The sequence below is a fragment of the Lathamus discolor genome, chromosome 5 (assembly GCF_037157495.1).
Source record: "Lathamus discolor isolate bLatDis1 chromosome 5, bLatDis1.hap1, whole genome shotgun sequence".
Classification (NCBI taxonomy): domain Eukaryota; kingdom Metazoa; phylum Chordata; class Aves; order Psittaciformes; family Psittacidae; genus Lathamus; species Lathamus discolor.
Genome location: NC_088888.1, coordinates 42580422 through 42591643, shown reverse-complemented (window position 1 = coordinate 42591643; position 11222 = coordinate 42580422). Strand labels below are relative to the sequence as shown.

The 11222-nt window shown below is 36.6% G+C and overlaps 1 protein-coding gene across 5 annotated transcripts in view; it reads right to left on the bottom strand.

Moving 5' to 3' along the window:
• Nucleotides 1–310: 310 nt before the first annotated feature.
• Nucleotides 311–11222, bottom strand: part of TAB2 (TGF-beta activated kinase 1 (MAP3K7) binding protein 2) — a 66084-nt gene continuing 55172 nt past the window's right edge. For all 5 annotated transcript variants that reach the window (XM_065680537.1, XM_065680538.1, XM_065680541.1 and 2 more), the window contains 4 exons: nt 6563–6723; nt 5842–5935; nt 4463–4543; nt 311–2299 (listed from right to left, as the gene is read on the bottom strand). In XM_065680537.1, the coding sequence (XP_065536609.1) occupies nt 2154–2299; nt 4463–4543; nt 5842–5935; nt 6563–6723 (482 nt within the window). In that variant the 3' untranslated portion in view covers nt 311–2153. The remainder of the gene's footprint in view (nt 2300–4462; nt 4544–5841; nt 5936–6562; nt 6724–11222) is intronic.

Here is an 11222-nt window from a genome sequence, read left to right as displayed (position 1 = left end):
TATGGAACACATTCCTTACAACAGTCACTGAATTAGAACCAAACAGAATAATGCATGGGAGGAAAGACAAGATTCAACAAAAACAAAGGCTTAAATAAAATCTCTGGTCATAAGAAAATAAGAAAAAACCTACTTTCAAGACTGCTAATCTTACTGTTCCATTGAGTATTGTGTTGCTCCACAGCATGGGAAAAGCAAACAAATCACAAACCCAAACATTAGAATATAATTCTTTTTTTTTTTTTAATTTTTATAAATAACTTATCTGTTACAAAGGCAGTTTACCCAGCTAAATCACAAAACCATCAACTCAAGATATCCAAATTAGGTTTTATTAATAAACAGGTAAAAACTGATTTGTCAATCTTCACATAGAACTGCAGATGAAGCTGAAAAACAAGGCCTCATTTTATAAACAAAATGCATTGAATGCAAGTGCTTTGGGTCTACTGCCTAATTACCCGGGATTGGCATTTTCTTCCCACATAAAAAAAAAGCAAAGCCTTCAAAACAAAGGCCTCTGTGCATTCACATAGATCACTTGTAAAACTCCTGACAAAAGTGTCCACTGGCAAATGTTTACAGTGGGTGACAGTCTACTTTGTCTCTTGCTACATTATTAGCACTCCCTCCAGCCTCACGCTAAGTGCTGCTACATCATTCTTTGCGTGCCATCTTTCATGCATACTGAACTGGAATTCCATTTTCTTGATTTCAGTTACATACATCCCCGATCATGTGAATATTTTCTTTAAAAAAATAGATCATCAAAATAAAGAGATGCTTGAGGTTGCTTCAGTGTTCAAGTCTGTTTGATTTCTCTTTTCCAGCCTTTATTTCAGTTGTCCTAAATATTGCTATCCTTGTTTTCTATAAATATGAGACTTCATCACAAAGTCAGGTTTAGAAACCGGCTGCTGAAACAGGAAAGCATTTAAAGTCCTTGAACAAAGCTGTACGATGCTGCTGCTGTTGATTTTGGCACTGTATGTACTTCCCCAACGAATTTCTCTTCAAGAGTCTGCAAGATACCCAGCAGATGAAGCAAGCTTAAATCGGATGCCGATCTGTTGGTGGGTTGAAAGTTTCTTAGTACAAAGTCTCCTCACACCAGACAAAATGCTACCTTGTGTCACCCACCGTAAAACTCAGTGTACAGAGTGAACTATATGCATAACTCTTCCAACTTTTCCTGCATTTTTACCACGCTGCATCTGCAGGTCTTCACAGATCATCAGCATTTACAAGAGCAATGTACAGAATGAGCAGAGGAAAGCTGTTTTGTGCATAGTTTCTTATTAATGCTCTTATTTTAAGGCATTGCTTCTCTCAGATAAAAGCTTAAAAAAAGGGGACATGATCGTGCTTAATCACTTAAAAGGAAAAAAAAAAAAGAAAGTTAACAAAAAGACTATTACACTATACATACAGAAGTACAAGAAAATAATAAAGGTGAAGAAAAGAAATCACTTAAAGCAGGCTCTAGAGCTATGTACAGTAGGAAAAAGCTTTGGGGTATTTCACTGTGTGTATTGTACAGACAACGCATGCAGTTTTTCCTTTTCATCTTTAGATGTGATTGTACTTGGCTTCACAGAGATGTTTTCAGGGAAGGCAGAAAGTACCACTGATTTGTGAAGTTCTTCCCTTTATCGAAGGCACTATAATGGCAGCAAACAGTTTACACAGTTAAACCTTGTTCTTTTTAGATCTCCTCTGTGCATGTAGTGCTCCACTGAAAGCTCTGAAAACAGAAACACTAGCACTCTATTCCTTTCCCCTGTCAAAATTCAGTAGTGACATCGGGGCAGAGAAGAGAATGGGCAACACCCAAGCACTGAACATGGAGTGTGTTACTGGGATACTGGTAATACTGTACATGGTTTAGGCAGCTGGCAACTGAGTCTTCCAGCAGATTACTTTTCAGCCGATCGATTTCAACTGCCTGTGACACAACACTGAGGTATTACTAGCTCTGTGGGCTGACATTTAACATTAGCAAAATACCATCTCGTCACACCTTCAATTTTACAAAATCCTACGCATAAATGCTTTTTTTTTTTTTTGCACCACCCCACCCTCCCACCCCCAATGACTGGATAGTTCCTTGTAACGTTTGCTATGGTTTTACAGAAAGTAATGAGCCTGTTGGCTCAGAAATGCCTGGGCATTTCACACTGTTCACAGCGATTTAAGGCTGGATGATTTAAAAAAGTACAGGCAGTACAACTCCACTGAGCTCCCTCATCTTCATCCGTGTCTGGAACAGTCTTTGGTGTTTTCACAATGGACCTCTGATCTGTGACATGAAAGAGATAAGATAAGCAGTTACTAACCAATAACAGCATGGAAAGAATTTTGAGATGATTTTTTTTTTTCTTTTCAGTAACTGAGAACTAGTTCCTCTGAGAACAGCACAGTTATTGCAAGTGACAGAGACAGCTTTTTACCACCCCTTTGACTACAGCTTGATTGTAAGTCAGCCAAAAGGCACAAGGTGAAACTATAAAAAGCAAGTTTCATATCCCTTCCCTCTGCTTTCTTCCCTTTTGGTCTCAGTTCAAAGCTGTTGCGTGTAAAGGAGATAAAATGGAGAAATTAATCAGCACAGGAAACATGAATAAGATTTAATAGTCCGAGGTCTATGGAGCAGTCTAAAATTCATTAAGTCAAGAAGTGGTCTGTAACCTTTTGACACATTTAACATTTAGAACCTAGAATGAATATACACAGCTCTACCCCAAAACAAATAAGCAGGCAGATACACTAAAGTGAAAATCGGTGCCTAGGTCTGTTACGCTATACAGTAATCCCCCCCAAGCATACAAGTGCATCTTTTTGCATGATCTGAAAAGACAGAAGGTGAAAAGAGAAAACATAGAAGATGGAAATAAAGAAGATAGACTTCTCAAGTTAAGGGTTCTCAGTTTAGGTAACTGCAACAGTCTTTTAGCTAATTATTTCAACTGGAGGACATCTCATTAGCAAGTAGCCAACTGCAACTGCTGCAGAATGACAGCAACAGTTTCAGGAAGTACAATGGTATTGGATCACAACTGCAAAAAGAATAATTTTTCATTCTTTTGTCAACAGTGGTTAAGTCTGGTTTAAGTTGCAGCTTGTATCGTAGCTAAACTGAAACCTGAACTGAAAATTCAGTTAAAATTAACAAAAGACTAAGATACAAAAGCAATGCTTTTTAAGAAAGAAGGAATGAGAGTTACTTCAGAGGTTAATAAACCAGTCAGGGTTAACTTTGCATTTTCAAGGTAGGTTGTACCAAATAGTTAAACACCTAAATTTGTGAGTTCTCAGAAGATTAGTCAATGCAAATATTAGCTAGCCACAGAAAATTAATTTTCTTCTTTGATAGGTTAGGTTTTATTTAACGCAAAGGGAACTTTGTAATTGACAAAACTTATGATAAATTCTTCATGGTTCAGCTGTAAAGTTTGTCTAAAAGTACTACGTGTGGATGTAACTTTACTCAGTATTTTCATTAACAGCTTAGATAATGGAAGGCAAAAGCAACCTTATAAAGCATGAAGAGCAGCACCAGTTTGGAATAGCTGTAAGCAGTCTGGAGGACAAAAAAAGTACAATTTATCTAGACCATACTGAAATACAGAACGTCTAGAAATACATAAAATGCGATTCTGTAACAATGGCTACCTGCACACTACAAAGACCAATCACACATATATATTATGTGGAGAACTTCCTGGACAGAAAGACTAGACAGAAACGAGTGGATTATGTGTTTCATTCGGCGGTCTGTTTACAGGTCATGGCATGATGCTGTTGTAAACAAGTTAATTTCATTTTCTGCTTTAGGTAACACACAAGGTAATTACTGTATTTTATTTGACATCCCACTAGGGCAAGAAAATAAAGTGCAAAACAGTGTTCAAGACAGACTGATAATTTCAACAATACTGACTGCTCTATTGGGCAGCATTCTTTTCATTGTCAACTATGTAAAACTATATTTAACAATACTCAGAGAAGGCTTTTATGTAAATTGTTAATAAAAATTGTACAGTACCCAGGAAGTCAGGGTAACCAAACTGGGTTATTTGAACGTGTAAATAAACCTACTTTTCCCCAAAGAAAATTATGAATTTATCTAAGTGAGTTTCACTCATCCCTAAGCAATGTATCTCATGCTCTCATTTAAAAGAAAAAATAAACTGTATGCTTTCATTTACCTAAAATACCCCCCAACAGATTATCCACCTTTAAACGTACCCCATTTAATATATTTCTTTCCTGAATACATGAATAGAGAGGAACGCAGCAAACAGAAGCATATTTACTGCCAATACAGGTAAAATGCAAGGTTCATATGCTTTTAAAGTAATCTATTTCATAATCAACATTTAAACTAGATTCATAAACTGCAACTTGGTATTAGATGCAAACCAGATATTAGTATTAAATCCAAATTTTACCAGTACAGTACCTTTGGGTTTTGGTGGAACTGGACCAAGAAATCCAATATTATCGTAAAAATTATGAATAGCACTGGGATTAAAATGTGGTCCTAAAAATAAAAAAGTACAGCAGTCTTAAAAATAAGCTTGGGTAGGAGAGTATATCAGGTTTTTTTTGGCACCAATTCTGAAATAGTACTATTACTCACTTATTACCTTTTAAATCAGGGTGTCAATACAGACCCGAGTGAGATATTAGCAATGTCAAAAATACACTCAAAGAAACTTACTGCCCAAAATATTCAATAGAGAAGTCAGAAATAGAATCCAGTAGCACAAACTCCTTAAATATATTTTTCTGCCATTCAAATATTTAACAGCATTTTATTAGTAAATTTTACCAGAGACATTTTCTAAATTGTGACTTACTGAAAGAGATGTGCTATCTACTACACAGCATATTATATATGCTTAGATTTAATACCTAGAGGAACTCCTAATTCCAATTTACTGTAAGAGGCAGACAAAAATCACGTGCAATTTGAATATTTTATTTAAGGTCAAGTTTTTACATTCAGTACGCCTGTCTGCTTTCTCTGTATCTGCAGGTACACTGTCTGAAGGAGAACTTCATAGCAATCTAACAGCTTGCTCTAATGAAAGTGGAAAGCATTAGTCCCTTCCCTTTCTCAGTTCTCCCTTCCCTTGTCTCTCCCTCACATCAGCTGCAGCAGCTCTTATTTTCTGCTTGGCTAGGGAGCAGAACCAGCTCTGCAATGGGTCTAAAAAGCTAACACAGAGCCAGAGTCACAATAAGCGGCAAGAGAGGGAAACAGGCAGAGACGGGGACCTCTTGCTGACAGCTCCTGAATTGGCTCAGCTGTCTCATAATTTCACTCACATGACCAATAGACTGTGTCCCTGCAGACAAGAATAGGAGAAGAGCACACTGGAAGTTACAACTGTACTTTGTATTTGCTAACTTGAGAGGCTGAATACAATACACAAAAAGTGAAAGAAGAGAGAGAGATGAACACACAGGTATAGCTGTATCGTTTGGAAAACAGCTTCTCCCTCTTCTTTGATACTCAAATAACCAGATTTCCCACCCCAGGGTTTATGAAATAAACAGCATCACAAGTTTCTTCTGAGCTAAGTAGGAGACAGGAATGACTCTGGGATTAGGAAAATCACAAAGCCAACAACAAAAAATACAAACTCAAACAAACCCAGGCTTAGACAATTACTTCCATGGTTTCACTGAAACTAATGTGATGATTTTGCCAATACTGTGTATATATACAGTGTGTATATATAGTGTGTATTAATAATACTTTTCTACATGCAGACAGTGAATGAAAGAAAAACAAAGTATTTACAGTTGTTGATGTACTAAGACATACTGTACCTCTTGCTTGAAAAAGATCAATCTCTTTGGTTAGGCAATCTATGTCTATCTGCAGCTGTCTGTTACAACTTCGTAACTGTTGCATTTCTTCCAGCTGAAAAAAATAAATCTGCCTGTTAAATTTTTCCATTTCATTATCAGTCATCATTCACACATAAGCAGACAGCATCCAGTTATTTCAGAAGCGAAGATAAAAGAATCTTCCTTTATAATGACCTTTCTTTTAATCCAAGCATAATCTTGCACAAAGCTTTCAGACCCACTGAATTCTTCTCTCATCAGATTTCAGAGCTGACTGAATGACTCCAGATTGTGGCCAGGACAGAGCCAACGGTCCACCAGCTCAATGGCTCACCTGACACTGAAAACTGGTGCATTAATCAGTTTCCTTGAGATTGGTATATGCAAGAACACCAAAAAGTACTTTGCGTGGAAAGCAGTACGAGTATTAATTTGTAATCTGAAACATTAGGAAGGACTACCAGGTCAAACCTTTTGTGACTGTCTTTAAAAGCAACACTTCAAAAAGCAACTAGTGAACTGAAAGGCTGTGGTTCAATAATGCATATTTAGTCTCTAAACTACACTGTTTACTGGTTTAATTCTAGCTGTATTACTTGTCACTAGTATATTGTCAATATATGAGCAACTGTTCCTTTAATTTAATGTGACAGACCACACTTGTGGTTTAGGTTTATAGCCTACAGGCGTTTCAACTTACTGATGGAATCTGGGATACAGAATTCGATCTTTTCAGGCGCCTTCGTGTTAGATTATTCTCCATTTCATTGACCTCAGATTTTAGTTTATCCAACTTTTTCTTTTGAATCTCAAGTTCTCGCTGAAGTCGCTCCATCCTGGCCTTCTGGTGTACCAGTAAAGCTGTAATACATAAAGTCCCACTTTATCTACCTTATTATTCTTCACATGGCAACATCAGCTAAAGATGAAAGTTACTATTCTTTTGGGAAAATACAGACAAAAAATTGTTAGAGATTGCTTTTCCATTCTCCTCACGATAAAATTTCTGCCATAAGACACAAAGTGTTGTATTTCTGAAAACGGCACAAATCAATTACAGACAACAAGCAAATACAATGAGAAAGTCATACAACGTAACAGATGACCATGCAAAATTTAGCTGTAATCCGTAAAAGTCTCTTCCAAGAACCAAAGCAATCTACAAGGATGACTACCAGAAAACAGCAACAAATGTTTCCCTGCATTATATTCACCCAAGCATTGTAAAACAGGTAGCATGAAGAGAATTTCAGAGAGACTGGCACAATACAAAGAACACTACATATGCTAGATAAGCATTTAAGGTTTTGATTTTTATTGCTATTTGGATTTGAATATAACAAATTGTTCTTGTCACAGCAGGAGACACTATATGAAACTAAAACAGAAAGTATTACAGGCAATACCACTGGCAAACATCAGTTACAGTCATCAGAGGCTGGACTGTATGCCATTTTATCCCTGAACTATGGTGCAGAACCATTAGTTCAGCTTCTAATTTCTAACACTGCCTACTATTTATAAAGAAAATGGCATGAGGAGACCTAATTTAGAAATGGTGAAGTTATCACTTAAACCACAGGCTTTTTAAAGGTATAAAGAACATAAGTATCAGGAGATATCGATTTTATACAAACTAAGGGGTTAATTTCATTAAAGGTAGGTATACTATTAAATATCATCAAGTGAGCAGATAACACTGCTCAAAGCAATAATCACCTATAAAAATGAAAAAGTATTTCATTAAATAAATGCAACAATCATTTCAACTTATGCACAGCTATTAATTCATCCATTAAATTATTAATTCATATAAACTGAAATCAGCTTCATAGACCATGGATACTTTTATAGCACTGTGGAAATTATAAAGTAGCAGCAATAACAAAGTATTTTAAAGAGACTGAATTTGTCTCATGAAGTATTTAAGCAGACTCTAGCTGGAACGTAATGTTCACCATGATTTCTTTCAGGTACCAAAATATGAGAAGCACTCCAGTTTGGTTGGTTAAGTTTCCTCAGTAGTAGCAGAGGGGAAAAAAAAAAGGCAAAAAAAAGCAAAAAAAAAAAAAGCACATCAGAAAGATGCAAGTTCCCATATCTTTGGCAAGCAGAACTGCCCTCTGTTGCATTTCCTGCCTATTCATTCATTCACACATCATATTTTTGTCTTCCAGAGGTTCTTCAAAAGGAGGAACCATGCCAAACTTTTTGTACAGTGTTACAGAACTGCAAGGCCTTACAGAGATTCAGCCCAGGCTTTTGAGTCACATGTGTCCAAAAGATACTTTTGACAAACAACAAAGCTGCTTAATCTGCTTAGTTTTGTTCAATTTTATCTGCATAAACCTTCGTGGTAGCCACACAGTCACACTATAGTTAAAGTTGCAGCTGTGCTCATACGTAATATAAAAATTTAGCAACTGAAATCCCAAGAGAAAGATTTTTGTTGAAGACTTGGAATCATAAGGTCAGCAGTCTAAAAAGACAACCTCTCCTCTTGAAAAGCTTTTTAGGAATTCAAACAACTGGAGGAACTTCTTCCCATTTTTGAACTCCAGAAGTTACAAATGTAGTTGCAACTATAAAGAAAGGAAATCAAAGACTACTTTACCTCTAGTCTTATAAGGAGAGTACAAGCTCTTTTTTTCTGTACTTCATTTCTACTTTTAGATAGTCTCTTCTACTTCCACTGCCTTGGTATTACTGCTGAGGCAACTGTTCAAAGGCCAGGTCATTGGTATGTGACCTGCAGCAGCACAGCTGTGCTCTACTGACCAGACTCAGAGCTCTTCAGACTCATCCAACTACGGATGCTGGTAAGCAACGAGTACGCTGGAGGTCGTAAGTGAGGAAGGCTGATACCAGAGTATCTCTAGGACACATGGCATGGACTCAAGAGTAGACTAATGAGCAAGACACTCCCCACTCTCCATGGTTTTTTTTAAACCTATTCTTGTAAAGGGGAAAACCCCCACAACTCCCCATTTCTGTGATTTATTAATTAAGCTGTCATTATGGAACTGTGTAGTGAGTGGAAGGTACTGATGGATGCCCAACAGCACTACTACATGCTCTCCATTTTCACATCACTTTCCAGGCATGATCCAATTTATTTTCCTAGTAGCCATGTTACTACCATTTTATAATTTTAAATACCAAAAGATTTTAAACACACTCATCACAAAATTACTATTATGATTAAAGAAGAATCCCTTGATATTGCTACGCAACACTTTTGTTAAAAATAACTTGGATAAGGGACTGGCAAGACATTGGTTTAAGTGGTGGCTTTCACATACAATTTAGTAATTTTGCCTAAATACCATTTTGGCAGCTGTAGGAAAAAAGGGGGTGCAGAAGACAAAATCTCCTCATATCCCACTGTGGTATTAATAGAAAACAGCAATTTAAGTATTCAGCTCCCTCTAGTGTTGATAAGAGCAACCAAAAACATTGAGAAGAAACTGCACTGATCTGTGAATCTAATACAATTCAGCTACTAGATCTAGTTTAGACTGACCATAAGGACATATTTAATGGTCTTTTTGATAATGGTCTTTGTGCATAGGCACACCAAGGTTACTCTACACAGGCTAACCTGGAATACGAGCCGGAAAGTCTCAGGCTTGCACCTGTTTATTTGGACATCCTTAAAAAGAAGGTATTTCCTGTAATCGCCCTAGAAAAGAAGTACAAAATTGCCTTCTCAACTTGTCATTACTGTACTGCAACCAGAACATATTTTATGTTCAGCTTTTTAATTATGTGCAAACAGGGTATTATGCACATTCAATTTTTTCAGCTTCTGCCTGTTCACATTCAGCAGCTTGGCAAGAACTGCACGATTCAGTGCTCTGGCAGATGCCACTGGTTCCTTTGAGGTTTAAAGTGCACATTTTCCACAAAAAGGCTGTAAATCATTGTAATTGCAGGGAGCATGAAAGTCTGGAGGACAAAAGTTCACTTCTTCCTAGATACCTACTCAATCAGGTACTAAATATACTTGCAAGTTTGAAAATGTATACATAACTGTTTTCTTGAAGCCTCTGTGAATCTGAATTTTAAACAATTACTACTTAAGCATGTCTTTTGTTATTGTGTTTCTAAGGGAAAAAAATATCTACTCTAGGAACACAATGATTTCACCCTATTGTACAGGCCTATCGATGTCTGAAATTTCTTAGTTTACCAAACCTGGAGGGAAGGGGAATTCTGGCATTGCAATTGTTTTGTGGCAGTAGATTCAGGAAACACTCAAGTTTGTGCACATTTTCAAAACCTGTATTTAAAGCTACATAAACTCAGTCATTTAATATGCGATTTCAAAAGTTCAAACTGATTATGGTTTTGTTCTCCCTTTCCAATACTCTTTAATTTTTTAAAGAGACCATTACTTAAGAGTGGGGCCTGATACAGAGACAAATATAATTCTGCATTTTATTCTTAGATCACATGAAGTAATTGGAGGATGGGGCACAGCTGTACCTCATTCAAGTATTTATTATTTTTTAAGACATCTACAAGGACTGGTTAGAACTTTAAGAAATTTGTTTTCTGTGGCTTTTTTTCTTTCTGAAAATTTTAAAAAGCTCCAGGAAACCAAAGCAAGAACTGTGCAAAATATGTAGTTACTAAACTAGTTTACCAATTAACATTTTTAAATTAAAAACAGCGGCAAGAAGTGTTAAGTACATGTACATCTAAATACATACATATAGGTGGCACCAATGATGAACTATGCATGCCATCCCCTCCCCGAGACAAAGAAAATATGAAAAAGACAGTCAAAAGCCAAGTAGGATTGAACTGAGGGACTGAAGCTCCCTAGTATGAAAACATCAACCTAAGGATTTTATTACACAGTTGTGTATTTTCTTAATAGGATGTCTGCCCATTAGAGGTGGAAAGTTATACACAGAATGAGCACCATGAAAATAATTGTTTAGCTTCACTATTCAACATATGACTGCACGCACAGTGAGTGTACAAGAGATGAAACAGACCTGGTAGAAGTCAGTCCCATCAGAACGACAGAACAAGAGAAAGGGACACCCTTCCCCAACAAATATCTAAAATGCAGAATGCATGAAGATCTAGAAGAGTGTTTAGATAGAGGCTAAGGAAAAGATTTCAACTGCTTAATTTTTGGGTCCCTAAAAGTCTTCTAAGACTAAACAGCCAGTTAAGCCTCCTGTCTGAGTAAGAAAAAGGAATACTGCTTCTGGAGGGCAGTTTGTTTTGCTTTTCTACAGACAAATCATTTTCTGGTGTTCTTTAACTCTTCAATGATTGAAAAAACGTAACATCCAAAAGTAGCACACAAACTATAATCAGTTTTTGATTTACTTCATTGCTAT